Source organism: Lupinus angustifolius, chromosome LG01 (assembly GCF_001865875.1).
Source record: "Lupinus angustifolius cultivar Tanjil chromosome LG01, LupAngTanjil_v1.0, whole genome shotgun sequence".
Classification (NCBI taxonomy): domain Eukaryota; kingdom Viridiplantae; phylum Streptophyta; class Magnoliopsida; order Fabales; family Fabaceae; genus Lupinus; species Lupinus angustifolius.
Genome location: NC_032009.1, coordinates 33,650,323 through 33,670,218, shown reverse-complemented (window position 1 = coordinate 33,670,218; position 19,896 = coordinate 33,650,323). Strand labels below are relative to the sequence as shown.

General features: G+C 30.1%; 2 protein-coding genes across 2 annotated transcripts; one reads left to right on the top strand and one right to left on the bottom strand.

The window, feature by feature from the left end:
- On the top strand, positions 3,304-5,182 carry LOC109361580 (ethylene-responsive transcription factor ABR1-like). The gene is made up of 2 exons (XM_019607081.1): positions 3,304-3,682; positions 4,183-5,182. Exons 1-2 carry the CDS (start codon positions 3,394-3,396, stop codon positions 4,683-4,685), a joined length of 792 nt encoding a protein of 263 aa, XP_019462626.1. The 5' UTR covers positions 3,304-3,393; the 3' UTR covers positions 4,686-5,182.
- Positions 9,293-14,040, bottom strand: LOC109361571 (26S proteasome non-ATPase regulatory subunit 12 homolog A-like). The gene is made up of 12 exons (XM_019607069.1): positions 13,935-14,040; positions 13,518-13,712; positions 12,585-12,692; positions 12,386-12,490; positions 12,238-12,294; positions 11,930-12,126; positions 11,045-11,144; positions 10,848-10,960; positions 10,598-10,748; positions 10,411-10,488; positions 9,829-10,083; positions 9,293-9,610 (listed from the first exon to the last, which is right to left on the bottom strand). Exons 1-11 carry the CDS (start codon positions 13,935-13,937, stop codon positions 9,865-9,867), a joined length of 1,326 nt encoding a protein of 441 aa, XP_019462614.1. The 5' UTR covers positions 13,938-14,040; the 3' UTR covers positions 9,293-9,610; positions 9,829-9,864.

Below are 19,896 nucleotides of genomic sequence, written 5' to 3'. Positions count from 1 at the left end.
ATCAAAGTTTCATATCTTTCATTCTTCATCTTCAACCTTCAAGTTTCTCTTCCAAGAACTAATATAAGTTCTTGTTCAATCAACATCTTCTCTTCTTAATAGTATTGTATGTTAAAAATATGTCTTTATTTTATACATATAAACAAAAGTGTAGAAGTGAACAAAAGCCACATCGGGAGGGTAAAAATACAAAATTTCATGATTTAATTTTTAAATTTGAACTCCAACCTAATAAAACCCGGCCTACATGGATCTTATTGAAATGGGGACAAGCCATATGGGCGGATGAGTTCTCCACGCCCTATTCAACACGAAGTAGAAATATACGTATTTATTTGTACATGTGAATTGACAGATAATCCGTGTTTACCGATCTACATTTTTATCTTATGATATTTAGTATTAAATATTTTATTTTAGTGAATTAGAATATTTTTTATTGGATATACTTCATGTTATAATCTTTATATTTATTATAATATCCAAAGTGAGATTTAGTAATTATAGTTATATCGGATTATATGGTTTTACTTTAGAAATAAAAAATATTAAAAGAAAAATAGAAAATAGTGATGATAATAATTATTTCAAGTTTTGACTTTATATATAGAGCAAATATAGGTATAACTTATACGTAAAAATTAATTCCATTCATGTAGTTGTTATGCATTGTATTATTTTATATTTATACAATTTTAGTCGGTCACTCAATTGCTATATTTACTTTCTTACAAACTGTTTTTATTTTCTAAGGCGAAATAATACAGGGTATGTCTGGCACTATGATTTTATCCACTCAAGATAATTGATAACGTGTGTACAGATCAACCGTTTGACCCGAAGCTATCGTGTTTACTTAAGTTTTTATCCTAAAATGCTGTCCATCAATCAGAATCCTAAAATGCTGTCCATCAATCAGAAAATGACGCAAATCCAGAATGAAAAATGATAACAAAACAAAATGAAATTGAAATACTTTATCAGTATCACATTTTAATTTCACAAACTTAATTGATAGAATAATTTACATCTGTAGACAGAAATCTACAAAGGTGGACTAGGTTGACAAAACAGTAACCTACCTATCAGTCCAATTAGTCCCCATGCTTCCACCATATACAAATTATATCTATTCTAATCATTTCAAGTCAAAAATTAATCATACTAGTTGATTTTCATCTCATTCTGTTTTAATAAATAATTATAAAATTTTATGAAACTAATTAAACTTTTACTAAAATATTATTACAGACAAAAAAAAAAATTCTCTTATCACTTATTCACTTATCACTTATTCACACATCCATATGATTTGTTGGATATAAAAATGAATAAGTAAGATTAAATGTAAATAATATAACTCATATAAAAAATAAATAAATTTTTCATCTATATATAAATATCTAATTTTACTGATTCACAGTTTAATCAATGAAATACATGTTCAACTATTATAACATCACATCAATATATTCTGATCAGTTTGATCTGGTGATGATAGGTATTAATAAAACTAGAATATTAGTTCCACTTGTTCCTTCTTTTTTAAAAGGACAGAGAGAGAAAAGTGAACTGAATTAAGATTAATTTTTTTACAATTAATCGATGTGAACTAATTAAAAAAGTATACGAATGCTAGTGTATAAAAAAGAAATTAACTGATGACTTTCGTAGACACAACCTGTCAATTAAATATGAACGAATAACAAGAAAAAGATTTATACAGGGAGACAAGTAAAGACACAACTCGTCAATTAAATATTAAAAAAATTATTATTATTATTATTATTGATTCTTTAAAAAATAATATAAATAAATGATGAATAATATAATAATTATATATAAATTTGTACTATAATGTTATATCATATTACACATCAATGATAAGTGAAAAACTTTTTGAAGACTCCACTTGCAATCATATAATGAGTCACCGACATCAAAACTTGAGCTGAAAACCTTGTGGGGTTGCAACTTGTTGCTTCAAATTGTATGACAATCCTTATCAAGCTTAATAACAGCTAGTATTATAATATTTTTTATACTATGGGTATTAATAACGTGACCATATTCATGCTAATAACTTAATATAAGAGTCTATATTATATTATATTATGTAATAAGATCTTTTACAAGTTGGTTTCTTGTGATGTCGGCTCCTATTTTAACTTTTTCTCAGCACCAACTAGCTTCAAAGTGTTGCCTACCTCAAGGTGGTTCAATTCATATAAACACCACCATGTTGCAGCATTCACACTTGCACACTTTTGGATTTTGACCCTTCACTTTTGTTGTTTACATGCTAAATTTGTACATTATTGTTTTGGGTTTCTTTATAGGGTTTTTTTATCCGTAGTAAAAGATTAAGGAACTCCAAAATGAACAAGTTTTATTGGGAATACTAAATGCATGTTTTTTATTCTTTAAATACAAAAAATTTAGGAAACATTTATTCTTCAAAATCCTTCTTATAATAGGTCCATATGAACAACACACATTTTATGTTGTAAGTATCATTTCCACTAATAAAGAGACAAGTACTACAAAAAACAAAAAAAATATAATACAGTAAGACATTTTTATTTTTTTATATATATAATAAAATAATATTTTTGCCATTAAAAATACAACTAAAATGAAGTATTGGCCTCCCCTTGTTACATTTTTCTAGCCTTTCACTCACACTGGTTATAACTTAGGATTTGATTTTCAGATTCACCTGATATGCAAATTTTACTATGAATCTGATGAGTAGTGATTTGAGAGTAGTGCCTATCGTAGTCTAAACTTTGTTGTACAAAAATGATATAATAAGTTATGTTCACTCCTATATCAGTATAAAAGTGGTGTGAAAAGGTACATGTGCTAATATTTTATGCATAATCCCTCTAGTTTCATGCTCTTCACAACTCGATGGTGTCATTGTTTTTACATAACAAAGAAAAAAAATCAAGGGTGGACAAGGTGGAATAGAGATCTTCTATCCCGTATCCTATTTCCAAATCTTGTTCCGATCCAATCAACTTTAAGCATATAATATAGAAATGTAATATTTTGTTTTAATTTTTTTTGTTTATGTTTACCTTTTAATTGGTGGGGACATGGTATTGGTACAGGCTCTATGACAGAATATCCTGTTCCGGACAAGGTGCGGTGGGATAATAATATATTAAAAAATCAAGATAAGGATTGAACAAAGAGAAAAACAAAACGAGTTTTTCAGACCAATTGCATAATATCTTATATATATATACACACACATATCTCATTATTCAAGATAGTTCGTGCACATCACAATAAGTTATACATTTACACACCAACTTTGATCTTAAGAAGAAGGCTAACAAAGTTATTCCAACACAACATAATCACCAACCACATCAAAAGTTGTCAATGCCAATGATGTTTCAAATTCCTGGTTTGAATATGGAGAAGGAGATGTCTGATATAGTCTCAGCTTTAACTCATGTTGTTTGTGGAGATATACCTAAAGGTGATGATTATAAGGTTCTTCATCATAATATAGATCATAGTGTAATAGTAGGAAGTGGTGTTGATACTTTTGATGCAACACTATCTTCCTCTTCTTCATCTTATGGTGGCAAGAGAAAGAGGGAACATGATATACCCTTTTGTGATTTCTCAATCTCAAATGCTGATTCATCTTATGCTACTACACCAAGTAAGTATCAAATTAAATCCTTGTAATATGAACTTTTTATTTATTTAATTTTTTGGATGGTATTGTTTTGTCTAGAGTTTTGGATATTTTGATGGGGCCCTGCATGTGTGAAATACATTAGGGAATAAAAATAATGTGTTTTTCTTTTTTAACTATTTTTCATATAGCAAGAAAGGTGATAACTACTAATTGATGAAAAAACTCAAGATTTCAAGATTCGTGTCTTACATATGTCTAAGTATAATACTAATCAGTAAAAAACAAAACCATTGCACATAAGTTACTCTGCTTTTGTTAATTCTTATTTTATGTGAAGTATCCTACAAGGATGCACATGTATAAATGTCACAAAATATAAGAAAATATTAGCAACCATACTATTTCTTCAATATATAAGTAGTCACAGAGCTAGTTTCCAACCGAAAATCGGGTCACACCATATAGAAACACATATTGTACTTTTCTTCCCATCTTTAATACAACTATATTGAATATAACAGTTGCACAATGTTCAAGAAACTGGACCAACACAACAACAACAACAGAAACAAGCCAAAGCCAAATAGGAACAAATCCTGCATATGAATACAGAACAGACAATGTGAGAAATCAAGAGCAACATCAACAAAAACAAAAACAACCACAAAGAAAATACAGAGGAGTGAGACAGAGGCCATGGGGAAAATGGGCTGCAGAAATAAGAGACCCTTTCAAAGCATCAAGAGTGTGGTTAGGAACATTTGAAACAGCTGAAGCAGCAGCTATAGCATATGACAAAGCTTCTTTGAATTTCAGAGGCAACAAAGCAAAACTCAACTTCCCTGAAAATGTGAGACTCATAAGGCAACAACAACAACAACAACCTCTCAAACCAAAATCACCTACCATTTTGTCCATTGCACCAGCCACTGAGCCTGTAGTTAAGCCTGAAGATCTAAGCATTTTGCAGGGTTCTTATGCATATGCCCCTTCTAGTAGTTTTTATGAGTATTCTCATTTTTGAGATTCTGAATTGAGTTTATATGATCAAATGATTTTGTCATCTACCATGGCTTCTCATCTTCAATCTTCTTCATCTCCATCAGCTTCTTCATTTGTGAGAGAGGCAGGTTCAATTCCTTTGCTGCCTAACTCTACTCCTTCTGAATGATCTTCATCCCGTTTATCATTATAGTGTGAGGGCGAGTCTCGACATAACAGGAAGGTTGTTTATCTTATGATCTGGAATTTATAGTTCAATTTTGGAAACAGCTTCTCCACTTGCAAAAACAAGGTTGCGTACATCTACTATTCCAAGAACTTGCGAGGTTGGAGCCGCACCGAGCCACCCATTTTAACTTTTAGTATTTTCTTTCTTATAAATATTGTTCCCCATTGGGGAGCCATAAATTTATAATCCTTATTTACTTTTTTTCCTCCATATTGGGATAGAAAATGGAGATGGGGTGATCTAATAACGTTACCACAGTCCCCAGTGAGAAGAAAAGTTAAACTATGCTAGCTTGTTATTCAAGTATTCTTGTGTCTTATACAATTGGAGTATCTCTATTTGAAATTGTCTATTCATACTGTTAACAATAGATGTCATAAGGGCTTAGAGATAAACAAAACGTAAATAGCAAGTAACTAAGTTGTCCAGCCTCAATTAAATAGGACCCAAAAAAGGAGATAAATAAATCATAGCAAAAAGTGGCCCAAGAGTTTGTTGCAACAAGTAGAAGGTAATTCAAGGTTACTAGCTAACATTCCCATAAAGACTCTCAGTAATTTGCTAACTTCATCAGTATGTGAAAGGTTAAATATTTTAGGTATAAGCAAATTTATCCATAATCCATCTAAAATAAATCCATCTGTTCAATCTATTAAAACTAATAGATTTAAATGAATATAATTCAATGGATAGTATTGGTTCATCCATTATATCCAATGGATATTCATTGATATATCCATTTGGATGACTATCCAATCCATCCAGAAAACCAAAATTTAAAAACGATTTTCTTTCCTTTGGAATTTTATTTAATATTTAAGAAAACTAAATTCAAACAAATTCATCCATAACTCTCACTCTCTCGCTTTTAATATTTTATTAAATTTATGTCAATTATATGACATATGTACGTATTTAATATTACAATTTTATTCTTAAAGTACATAACATATATATATAAGCATGAGAAAAAATGTATACACTAAGAATGCATAAGTTTTATGCACTATCACTACATCATCCACCATTTATATTTAATCATAATTGATTCTTCAAAAAAAGTAATCAAATGAATGATAAATGATGTAATGATTATGTATAAATTTTTATACTTACAGTGCATAGATAATACACTCTATAAGTATTTCTAATTTTTTACACGTAAAACCTTAAACATCACATGCGTGTAAAATATTGAAAAAGAAATATTTTTCTATCAAAGTTCAAAAAAATCAATTTTTTTAAATAAAAATGATTTTTAAAAGTGTTTTATAAATAATTTTATAAGTATTATTCTAAAAGGTGGTTTTAAAAAATATTTAGTTGAGATAGTAATTTTTAAAATAGTCATTTTTCAATAATATTTTTAGTTCTAATAATAAAAATCAAATGGTACATGCTTGATTCCCGTTAAGCAAGATGTCGGGTTCGAGTCTTGTGAATGAAAAAATGTCCGCTGGAAGAATTAGCCTCACGTACATGTTGATGTTCTCAGCTCGGACAGGATTGCTTCTAGTGCGAGGATATGTGAAAAACCAAATAAAAAATAAAAATCAAATAGATTGAATGTTCATTCATCCAAATCCATGAAAATGGAGTCATGTATGGATTGGACGAATTTGATAACTTAAACTACAGTTTAAATGGAATTAGATAGATTGATAGATGACTTTCCATTCATTCATTCATCCATTAACATCCAAATCAAAATCCAACCATATTTGCAGGTATGTAACTCTAGCCTAAATGACACGACCTATAAATAATAATGCATCTATTTAACTTTGATCCTCAAAGGGCCTGGCCCTCCCGTCCTCACTATTTTGATTTAATCTAGTGTTGTTCAGGTTACATTTTTATGAAAATTATTTTAAATAAAATGAGTTTAATTTAGAAGTTATTTTATGTAAAAAACTTACATTGCTAATCATCCTTTCGCCCTCTTGTGGATTCATCCATATGCACTTTGTTTTTGCTAGGAATAAGATCGCTAGATATGGTACAAAACCAAAAATTAAAATAGTGAAAAAACATACTCCACAAGATTTTGACGAAGTTCATCCTAACCTCGAAACAAAAAAATGTATTTTTAGATTCTGTTTATTTTAAGAATCCTATCCAATTAAAAATAAACGGAACTACTTTTTTCTTTAAGAAAAACGCCAATCAAATGCACTGTGCTCTTCATCTCAAATAGAAACCCACAGATATAGTCATGCCTAAAATCTATTATATCTATTTAATAACAATCTAATAAAAAAAACTTCTTCATACCATATGTCATCTCCTCTTCATATTTTTTCTCTCTATGTCAAATATCATCTTCTTCTCACATTTTTCTCTCCTAAAATGTTTAATGTTATTATTACTATGTACATTCTCACACTATCCTTACTTTTTATAATTTAATATTAATTAGTGATTGGTCCATGTCGCTACCCCACCAAAATTTAATCTTTACGGTACCTATGTTTTATTATATTAAAAAGTAATAGTCATTAAACATTAGATGAGATTGAAATCATTTTTTACACTTGAACTAATTTTTTACATTAATTTATCTATATTATTTAACGTTTAGAATTAATCTAAGAATACTTGTATTTTTTCACCTCATTAAAGTTTTGTGACACTTTTCCTACTGAATTTTAACATCACAATTCAGATTCTTTGAATTTTAAACCTTACAAGAAATTGAAATTATTTTTCACATCCGAACTATTTCTTTACATTAATCTATCTATATTATTTAAAGTTTACCATTAATCTAAGAATACTTGTATTTTTTTCACCTCATCAAAGTTTTGTCATAGTTTTCCTACTGAATTTTAATATAACAGTTCAGATTGTTTGAATTTTAATTTTTCTCTATTATAATTAAAAAAGTCAAATTTATTAATAATATAATAAAAAAAAACTTTTTCATGTTACATGTCACCTCATCCTCACATTTTTTCCTTTCATGCCGCATGTTACCTCCTCCTCATATTTTTCTCTCCTAAAATGTTCGATGTTATTACTATGTATGTTCCCACACTATCCTTACTTTTTATATGTTGGTAATTTAATACTAATTAGTGATTTGTCCATATGGCTACCCTACCAAAATTGAGTATTTACAGTACCTATGTTTTGTTATGTTAACAAGTAATATTCATTGAACATTAGATGAGATTGAAATCATTTTTCACATCCGAAATTATTTCTTTACATTATTCTATCTATATTATTTATCGTTTACCATTAATTTAAAAATACTTGTATTTTTTCACCTCATCAAAGTTTTGTGACACTTTTTCTACTAAATTTCAATATCAAAGTTCAGATTCTTTGAATTTTAATTTTTCTCTATTATAATTAAAAAAAAATCAAATTTCAAATTGAAGTTTTTTATAACTTTTAAATATATTTTTAGTAAAAAAGACTCATATAGTATAACGACTTGATTATCATATTTTCATTAAAAAATTGTATTTAAAATTGATAAAATCATTTCATTTTCTATAAATTTAAAATATTTATTTGAAGTCTTAAACTTTCAGTTTGCTATTTCCATTAGAAAATTAAAATTAAAATTTGTCATTTATTATCTTTATGTGTTTGACCATGCAAATATACAGATAAGACGTGCATTCTTAATAATGTAAATGTATGAGAAATATATGTGTTTTAACTATGTGAATACACGAGTAACATATGTTTTTAATAATGTGAATGTACAGATAACATGTATTTTTAGTCATACGAATGCACGGGTCACATGTGTTCTTAACAATACGAGTGCACATCACATGTGTATTTTTAACTATGCAAATGCACAAATAACATGTGTTTCTTAATTATGTACATGTAATGTGTTCTTAATCTTGCAGCAAAGAAGTATTAGGTTATGCTAATGCACAAGTAACTTGCTAGTTTAGGTTTAAATTAAAATGAAGTTGACGCTTAATCTAAATTAATAATGGCCAACCTGATGATCTTAGAATGCTATGAATTAATTAATATTCACAGGCTCATACTCCACCAAAGATAAATTTAGGCATGTACTATTGAGGAGTTTGCGGGAAAATAAAGTCATAATTTTTCCTCTAAATTGATTTTTTTTAGTGTATAAAAGATTAAGTGAAGATAAAAAAGTGCATCATGAACTCAGTTGTGGGGAAACAATTTTAAACGAATGTAATATATATGCACAGTGTATAAAGATTTATACACAATCAATATATCATTCACTATTTTTTTTTTTTTTTTGAAAATGACATACATTTTTTTTAATGTTCACTGATGAATTATCTCTTGCTTCCAGCAGATCCAAGTAACTCAGTTTCAGTTTTTGGACTCGGATAATATATGATTGCATACAGCTCAGAAATTAACAAATTGCATGAGAATGTGGAATCACAACAAAGGCACAAGCGAATATGTAACGACCGACAAATAAATGAACAAGCACTGGATTTCTTGCCACTGCTAGAAACAAGACCTTTTGGGATCCAGTTAGATGTCAGTGATAAGGTATTGTTCCAGTAGTATACAACCAAAACAAAACTACTTTCAGTACTAGGAAACCATATTTCTGGCTACATGAATCACAATGTAAAACAAAAAAAAGATCATCGTTTAATGCAAATCCTCACCAACATGGTCGATGGGCAATTCAAATTAACATTCCTGATAAGGCAACTTCAGTCCAAAATCACAACTATGTTGAGGTGCCCCTGCAATTAGCAAAAACAAACATTATTATAAAATAGGAAATGTTCGCAAATTCTACATGGCATGAAAACAGCTTTAAAAGCATTTGCCAAGGAAATCAGTTGGTGTCAAAAAATAATTTTAAATTGGATGCATGTCATGAAATCCGACATACAAAACGCACCAAAATGGTTTGGTGTGTCTGTGATTTACGGGAGGGGGGAAGAGACAAAAGCTTTACTTGTGACTGTACTTGCTGATATGGACCTTGACCTTCTTAAACCTTCAAAGCAGCTTTATGCACCATGGTTTCCTTGTGTATCTGATGACAGCTTTTCTCCACAAGATCAAGCAGTTTCTCCAAGTTGGCGGACCAAGAGTTAAGAATGTCGTTGCTATCCTTGACTGTTTGGAAACAAACTATTCCCATTGGCCTATCAATCTTAGCCACCAGTGCCTTAGACACAACCATCTCTGAGAGATGCTTCTCAGCTTCCTGAGTTTCGTAAGGAAAATTAATTAGGATTTTCACACTACATAGATGGAGAAAAATATATTTTAACACATTAAGAAATGCAAGTACATTCACTCGACATCCATATTCAAAATAAGCTCAACAATAAATAAGACAATAACATGCTTGAGGTGGCAAGTGAACTAAAGCAGCAAACCAACATAGACTGATGCTTCCAACCCCTATCCTTCACAGGCTTCACATTGTGAAACTGAGAACTAGCCTTTTTCTTTATAAAACTAGTATACAATCAATGAACAACTCACAACAGCACTACTTACAGCATAAATAAAAACTGGCATTACAAACCTGCACACTGAGACACAAAAGCTCTGCAAGTCTCTTCAAAGTAATCCTCGCATAGTACTTTGATACAACAAGGATATTCTGAAAGGAAACAAAAGTATTAAGTGTGAAATACAAGGCATACCCCACAATACTGACCAACCAAATTGATGAGATGGGAACAAAGAAATATAAAGGTCCAGTCAATTACATGTTCAATTATTCTTTGCCTCAGATCTTCTGCTGCTTTTTCACCCAAAGATTTCCCAGAGATCTTCTCATTATCAAACTCAGACTTATATGTATCCCACAGAGTTGTCCATTGGATGACCTCCATGGTGACAATTTGTTTCAAAAGTAGCCTATGGCACATATAACAGGCACATCAGATGACAAATAAATCATAACAAATTATTTGAACATGTGCAAGAAGACATGAGATTAAAATTAAAAAAATATACTTAAAATTTGGAATCTCAGATAGATTTTTGTCCTCCAAGGTTGAATTGAGAAGGCTTGACTGCATTGGATCATGTGGTGCTAGAACCAAGTACCAAGAAATTTTCCTCAGGATCTATACATAAAGATAATATTCAGAAAAAGATAATGTCGTATAACAATACAATCAGCAATAACAGACAAAGCAAATAAAGCCTACCGGAATCCACTCTGCAGGGTTTTCTTTGACAGATGGAATCTCATATATTGACTTGTAGCAACGGCAAATTTCAAGATAGTCATTGTTATGGGAATAATACCTTTAACAATAAACAAAAACCAACATAAGACAATAAAGACTTTTAAGATCCACAGCATGCAGCAACATGAAATAGGTATTGACAAAAATAAAGTGAATCAGGTCCAGACAACAAGTTGGCATGAGTGACAATTGTTAAATAAAGCTTTTTGCAGATTAGGTGGTGATATTTATTCCCACAATTTGTGTCATCTCATGTTACAATAGTGGGACAGCAGATACTCATGGTATGCAAAAAATATTAATGAGCAAGATGTAAATTATAAACAACAACAACCACCAAGCCTTAGTCCAATTTACAAAAAAAGATGTTGACTATGCAAGTAGAATATATTTAGAGCGACATATTTTCCATTCTGAGAATAGATATTAATTGTAAAAAAACAAGGAACAGTTTTGTTAGGAAAGAAAGCTAAAACCTGTTTTTTTGTTTACTATAATTTCATTATATTTTTAATGTCAATTAGTCAAAGACTCCATGAGATTTTAATAGTCCCTTTCCATACAATTCTAAGTGGCAGCAGCATGTCATGATGCTAAGCTGTGACATATGAACCACATCATGATCATGGTTTTCATTTGATGTTTCACAGCATTATCTAAAGTTGGGTACAATTAATTACAAGAAGATGTGGTTATGAAGACCTCCACAAGCAAAACATTGTGGCCACAACTGCAGTTGCAGACAGCAATTTAAAACCATGAATTTATGGTTGATGTAAACACGGTGAAGAATTGGGATCTATTAGGTAAGAATCTAAAGTAGGGAACTAGGGGTTCAAATACCGAATCATTAGTTCATAATAGATCCGCTTCAACTCCAGCAAAGATGGTATATCTGCAGCAGGCTCTTCAACAACATTATCACCTTCTTTAGGCTTTTTCTTTTCCTTTGATGCATCAGCATCAAATACTCTTGGACTGATCTTTCTTGAGAGTATTTGTGCACGGACATAATCCTGGCGATCTAGGCACAAACGAACCTACACATTTAACATAGAAAATTTTCAAATCAGCAGGCTAAATTGCAGAACAAGAAATTAATGGTCTACATCTGATGTCATTGCTCAAAGAAATAGAAGAAATTCTCATACTTGTTCAAGAATGAATGCAATTTTCTCTGTTTTTGCCATGGCGCCAAAAGTTTCCACCTGTTAAGATTACCCATGTTAAGTAGACTGAAAGATAATTGTACTAACTGGTTATATAAAAGCCAATACAAAATGACACATCCACACTTACCGCAACTTCTTGCATCAAATCAGCGGCTTCGGCTATAAGCCCTTGTTCTTCCTTGATCTTTGCAAGTTTCTTCACCAATCTAGCTCTCTCAATCTCAACGTATATCTAACAATATATACAGCAAGCATCTTATTAGATGAACAATACTATATTTGGATAATATAAGACGGAATACAGAGTGCAAACATCATATGCTCACCTTCCCTGCTGATACGCTGTTCAAAGTTTTGATAAGTTCTATGCGAGTATCAACATCTGGTGTTTCGTCAATATATTGCATAGCCTGCTGGACCATTGCTGTTACAGCCTGTGAGCATAGAATAAGATTATTAATAGTGAACCACACCATGCTTCTTGTAGCATTTAAAAGACAACCATATCATATCTGAACTCCAAGCAATGAATTTATAAGTTGTCAAATACACATGGTTATGCAGATAGCCTATTCTAACATAACTCCAAAAATCAGGTATTAAAATTCTCAAGGTCCTAGCAGACTGATTGCAGATGATGAAATCAGTGAAGAAAGTCAAACCCATATTCTCTCTAACATGGTTTCAAACTGTGGTTATGTTGGAAGTCCCACGTCGCCGACTCCCTGGCCTCAATCTCCAGCTACGGTTTATATACCATGGTATGAAAGCTTAACATGGTATCAAAATAAAGAGCCCAACTTTTCCCGGTTCTCTGACACAGGCCAGAAAGAGCCTTTCGCCCGGTTCGACAGGTTTATGTGGAGGGGGTGCCTCAATATCCAGAGTGTGGTTTATATATTTGTTGGGCTACTCAATCTCCACATATGGAAACTTAACAGGTTACTTAATTTGAATGCAAATGTGGGAAAATTTTGGTTTGTGGTTGCTGAAGACACTTTAAAACATTGCTTTCTAATTTCACAAATATGCAATGCCCAATTAGGCGTGTAAACAAAATTCCATCAACAAACACTCACTCAACATTTGTAAATAGTAAATACACAACCATTCTAAATAAACACAAAAAACTAGGAACTTTTCAAAGCAAGTTAAAACCCTAAACCTGACACAAAACACACCAACACCTAAGAGATTCTTCCTTCCGACAATCAAAACCTAGACGCAATATAATCCATGGATGAGTGAGCTGCGATTACCTGCTTAAGTTGTCCACGTCGTTTGGACAACAGAATAATCTGATCGTTGAGGGTTTTCCAAGCTCGAGCATCGAAACAGAGCTTCAAAATGTCGGTAGCGGCCTTTCTGGTTCCGGCAACCTCACCGGCGAGCCGCATCTGCTTTTCTACATTGAGTAATTGCTCTATCGACGCGTCTAAATTCCCCGTGTTCGCCTACAAAACAAATTCATAAGAACCGTTTGTTACAGTTACATAATCACTAGACTCAAATAAAACGAACAAAAGGAATAAATAACCTAATAATCTAGCTAGGTATTATGATAAGAGAGAAAATAAAATAAAAAACTATTGAGCAAAATTGAAGTGTGGAAGGGATGAATGAAGTAGAACACGCATGAAGCATAAAGATAGAAGGATCGTGTCAAGTGAGAGTACCATTGTTGGGTTTGGGGTTGAGAGAGAGATCTGTGGAGAAGTCGCTGATTATAGATTGAAAAGTGAAAATGGAAGGAAAAGTGAGAGCGACGAGAATTTAGAAGCTCTTATTGTTGGGCCACCACCCCAGTTGCAATGGGCTCAACTACCATAATTTCAGCCCAACAATTTCTATTGCTTAGGCCTTTGTCCATTCGGTTTCAGTCTTTTTGTGGCTAACTACAAAATAGTAAATCTTCCCATAAAAAAATAGTGATGAAAAGTGAAAACCTAACCCGAACATGTAGGTATTAGGTATATGCTCAGTCAACATGAATTTAACATAGAAAATCCACTTTCATTCCGTTCAGGATTCACTGATTTTAAATATTTGGTTCCGATTTTAATATATGTGATATTCTACACCAACTCAAACCTAATTTAGATAATAAATATTAAATTATATAATTATTATCTATGTGTAACTTACATGTATTATACACTAAAGAATAAAAACATCAATCTATTATCTTCTTCTTTTATTATTTATTTATTAAAGTATGGACACGAGTGCTATTATTACTACATTGGACATCTTCCTTTCTTGACACTTAAAGTTTTTTGGGACAAAATTGTAAAACCTATTTTTTTCTTAAAAAATAAAACAAAAAACATATTTATACATACCTTTCAACTTTTTGCAGTGACATTATTACACATATTTCAACTTTTGCAGTGATATTATTACACATCTTTCACCTTTCAAGGGGAATAAATTGTGAAACCCATTTTTTCCATTGAATATCTTCCTTTCTTAACACTTGAGTTTTTTGGGACGAAATTGTAACACCCGTTTTTCCTTAAAAAATAAAACAAAAAGCAACACACCTTTCAACTTTTTGCAGTGACATTATTACACACATTTCAAATTTTGCAGTGACATTATTACATACATTTCACCTTTCAAGGGGATAAAATTGTAAAACCCATTTTTTCCTTAAAGTATCTTATTAAAAATAGAAATGACTGTTATTATTACTATATTGGATATCTTCCTTCCTTAACACTTGGAGTTTTTAGACAAAATTATAAAACCCATTTTTCCTTGAAAAATAAAACAAAAAACCAATTTATACACACCTTTCAACTTTTTTGCAGTGACATTATTACACATATTTCAACTTTTGTATTGACATTATTACACACATTTCACCTTTCAAGGAGACAAAATTGTAAAACCCATTTTTTCCTTAAAAATAAAACAAAAAACATATTTATACACACCTTTCAACTTTCTGCAGTAACATTATTACACATATTTTAAATTTTGCATTGACATTATTACACACTTTTCACATTTCAAGGGGACAAAATTGTAAAATCCATTTTTTTCTTAAAAAATAAAACAAAAACATATTTATACACACCTTTCAACTTTTTGCAGTGATATTATTACACACATTTCAACTTTTGCATTGATATTATTACACACATTTCACATTTCAAATGGACAAAATTGTAAAACTCATTTTTCCTTAAAAAATAAAACAAAAAACATTTATACACACCTTTCAACTTTTTTCAGTGATATTATTATACGTATTTCAACTTTTGTAGTGACATTATTACACATCTTTCACCTTTTAAATGGACAAAATTGTAAAACTCATTTTTCCTTAAAAAATAAAACAAAAAACATTTATTACCTTTCAACTTTTTGCAGTGACATTATTACATGCATTTCAACTTTTGTAGTGACATTATTATACACCTTTCAATGGGACAAAATTGTAAAACCATTTTTTCCTTAAAAGTATCTTATTAAGAATGGAAATGACTGTTATTATTATTATATTGGATATCTTCCTTTCTTGACAGTTGGAGTTTTTGGTGACAAAATTGTAAAACTCATTTTTTCCTTAAAAAATAAAACAAAAAGCATATTTATACACACCTTTCAACTTTTTACAGTGACATTATTACACACCTTTCACCTTTCAAGGGGACAAAATTGTAAAACCCATTTTTTCCTTAAAAAATAAAACAAAAAACATATTTATACACACATTTCAACTTTTGTAGTGACATTATTACACACATTTCACCTTTCAAAAAACATATTAAAGTCCAACATTTAAAGTTGTGTAAAAAAATTGAACACGTAATTTGAATTTTGTGTTAAACTTTAACATGTTTCAAATTTTGCTTCCAGCATGCCACGTTTATTACTTCTTCTCCTCTCTCCACCCTTATTACTTCCAACTGACAATCACGACCATTCATTTCTTCTTCTCTTCTCTCCACATTTATTACTTCCAACTCACAATGACTATTCGTTTATTCTTCGTCTCCAAACCCTATACGCCTTAACTCTTATACATCTTAACTGTTATACACATTCCTATACATCTTCAATCATCTACTTAAGGTAACTGAGTATTTTATTTTACCTTTGTACTTTCATACTTAGATTTTTTATTTCAAGCATATTACCTTTCAAACATGAAGGTTGTGTTTGCAAAGGTTTTACCTTTGATCAATGGTAACTGATTTTTTATTAACATGCGTTCAAAGGTTCTTCCTTTTTTCATTTTTTTGAATCATCGTGTTACTTTTTCCAGATCCCATCTATATTCACATTTCTGGTCTTAAAAATGTGATATTGAATATTCAAGATGTCAAAGTTTTACCTTTGAATTATGTTCAATGACATTTTTTATCCAAAACTTTGACCTTTGAATCATGAAGGTTTTGTTTCCAAAGGTTTTACCTTTGATAAATGATAACTGAGATTTTGTGAAAATGCGTTCAAAAGTTCTTCCTTTTTTGATTTTTATGGATCATCATCTTACTTTTTCCAGATCTGATTTATTTTCACATATTTTGTCTTAAAAATGTGATCATAAATATTTGTTTTTTGCTATTTGTCGTTGTTCGTCATATGTATTTGCTTCCAAGTTTATCCTTTCTTGCATTTTTGAATCATCATCTTAGTTTTTCAAGATCTGGTCTACTTTCACATTTTTGTTTCTTAAAAATGTGATCTTCAATACATATTTGTTACATGCGTTTGTCTTACGAAGGTTATTGTTTCTTCCTTTTCCAGCTGTATATTTTTTTTATAGTTTTTTCCGAAAGTCATTGTTTGATGACTTTTTGTAGTTGTTCACATACTTATTTCTGTTTCTTGAAATATTGAATTTATATTTGTTACATGCATTGGTCTTTGAAGGTCATTGTAAGATCACTTTTGTCACATTCTTCCTTCTCCAGCAGTGATGATACTTTCACATTGTTACCTTAAAAATGTCAACTTTAATATTTTTTGTTATTCAATATATATTTGTTATATTTCTGTTATTTGTCATTTATACTTTTTTGCTTCAATATATATTTGTTTATAGTTTTTTTCCGAAAGTTATTGTTTGATGGCTTTTTGTAGTTGTTCGCATATTTATTTCTATTTCTTGAAATATTGAATTCATATTTGTTATATGCATTGGTCTTTGAAGGTTTTTGGTAAGATGAATTTTGTCACCTTCTTTCTTTTTTAGTAGTGATGATATTTTCACATCGTTGACCTTAAAAATGTCACCTTTAATACTTTTTGCTATTCAATATATTTTTGTTATATGTCTTTTATACTTTTTTTGCTTCAATATATATTTTTTATAGGTTTTTCCGAAAGTCATTGTTTGATGAGTTTTTGTAGTTGTTCCTCATATTTATTTCTTTGAAGATGAGATATTGATTATATATTTGTTGCATGCATTGTATAAGTGATATACTTTCAAAGTTGTTGAATTTTTATTGACCTCTTATGATATTCTTCTTGCATATTTCTAATGACCTACTTATAAATTTGTTGAATTTGTTACATGAATTTGTAAGTCACCTTTATGAAATTGTCTCTGATATTATACGATGCATTGGTAATGACTTATTATCAATTGTCACTTTTACTGCATTATATTTTCAAAAACTTTTGAAAATATCACTACTGTGACTACCTTATATCTATCAAGTATGTTGTACTTAATTTACGACGTTCACTCTCAGCATGTCCATTGTTGGTTGGTCATCATTATTTAAAGATTAACAGTATGATGTTTATTCTGAGTTAATATAACAATTTTGAGTAACGGTTGGTTGTTGTTCTTTTATTTAAAGAGGCTTACTACGTATATATTGCTATTATTACTCTCATTTATGTTTTAACAACTAAATTTTTGCCTATGTCTAATAGCTACTATCTTCTTTTTTTATTTTTTTATTAAGAATGGAAAATGGCTGCTATACCATATAGGACAACTTCCTTTAAAGCATATTTTAAATTTTGTGTGAAACTTCAATATTTTTCAAGTTTTGCACTGTTATTAATTCATCATGCCACGTTTTGTTGTTTTGTTCAAATCCACTGTTCATGACCATTCATTTCTTCTTCTTCAATATGTTACTAATAATATTTTGCTATTATTACTCTCATTTGTTTTTTATTGGCTAATTTTTTTTCTAGCATTTTGTTTAAAAATGAAATGTCTATGCCTAATAGACATTGTCTAAAGTATTAGCTAATATAATTGAAGACAATCATTGAGTAATGTCTTCAATTATTGCTTCTGGAATTTTTCGGGATGCTATTATTACTATATCATCTTTGTTTTAATGCACATTGTCTAAAGTTGAGTCTAATGCTGAGAGTCATATCTTCAATAACAAATAAGGTATGCATAATATATGGTAGCTTACTTATTAGCTAACCTCTGTAAAAAAAATTACCTAAACAATTTTTATCTTACTACATTATCATTTTTTCATGAATTTTGAGTCATGTTTTCAATCTGTTTTACTTAACTATTGTTGTTAGTTTTTGTGTCGCTTAATGTTTTTTTTGGTGGTGGCTTAATGTTTTCAAGTTATTATTTGTTGTATTAATGTCAATATCACGCCCGTTCGAGCAGCTAAGGGATTTAAATGACTCAAAACACCTATGGAAGATAGGTGTTAGAATTACAGAAATTTGATATGTTCAACTTTCACCTAAACCCGGACATCTAGAAGTGATATTGATGGACTGCAAGGTAATATTACATAAAAAAACATTTATATCTCACTATTTCGATTACTAACCATCTTTTTTTAGGGAGACAAGATCCAAGTTTCTATTAAAAAAGAAGAATTCAATCAATGGAATGATCATTTGATTGAAAATAACATTTATGTCATGCATAATTTTAATGTGTTCCACAATGATCTTCAATTTAATGCATGTAGTCATGCCTACAGATTTCAATTTACTGCTGGTACAACTCTAAGAGAAAAAGAGTTTGCTAATATTCCTCAGTTTGAATATGCTTTTAAAAAGTTTTTTGAAATACTTGTTGGGGACTTTTATGCTGATTTGTTAGTAGGTAATTTTTTTTAGTAAAATATTTTTTTTCATATTCATCTAATTTTTAGTTTATTTATATTGTATTAATACTTCATTTTTATTAATTTTGTAGACATTATTGGTGTTGTTGATAAAATGGTTTTCTCTCAGACACAAGCTTCTTTGAAGAAGATTATTTTCAATCTCAGAGATTCTAGGTAGTAACTTTAATTTGTTCTTTTATTATAATTATTAATTCAATGACTTTATCTCACAAGTTTTTTACTCTTTGTTTTAAGCAGTGGTGATGTTATCACATGTACTCTCTAGGAATCTCATTCCATGAAGTTTTTTAACTATACAACAACTTCACAGTTGGTGAGCTCATGATTGTTTTGCTGACACATGCCAGAGTTAAGGAAGGACAAGATATTTTTTATCCTTCTACAAATATAAACATGCATATTCTGATTATTGAATTATGAATTTGACTTTGAAGTTGATTTTTTAGGTAAGTATCCACCTACTGTTAGAAATTCATAGTGTGGATCGAAGATATTGATTGACGATGAAATTCCTGATTATCAGAAATACAAGGATAGGTACATTGTA

Excerpts from the sequence above, each read along its gene's own strand:
- LOC109361580 (XM_019607081.1), top strand. The coding sequence starts at position 3,394 with ATGCCAATGATGTTTCAAATTCCTGGTTTGAATATGGAGAAGGAGATG. Across the intron at positions 3,683-4,182 it reads ATCTTATGCTACTACACCAA|TTGCACAATGTTCAAGAAAC; the intron begins GTAAGTATCAAA and ends TGAATATAACAG.
- LOC109361571 (XM_019607069.1), bottom strand. Across the intron at positions 12,127-12,237 it reads TTGCATTCATTCTTGAACAA|GTTCGTTTGTGCCTAGATCG; the intron begins GTATGAGAATTT and ends TTAAATGTGTAG. Across the intron at positions 10,749-10,847 it reads TCTGAGATTCCAAATTTTAA|GCTACTTTTGAAACAAATTG; the intron begins GTATATTTTTTT and ends TATGTGCCATAG.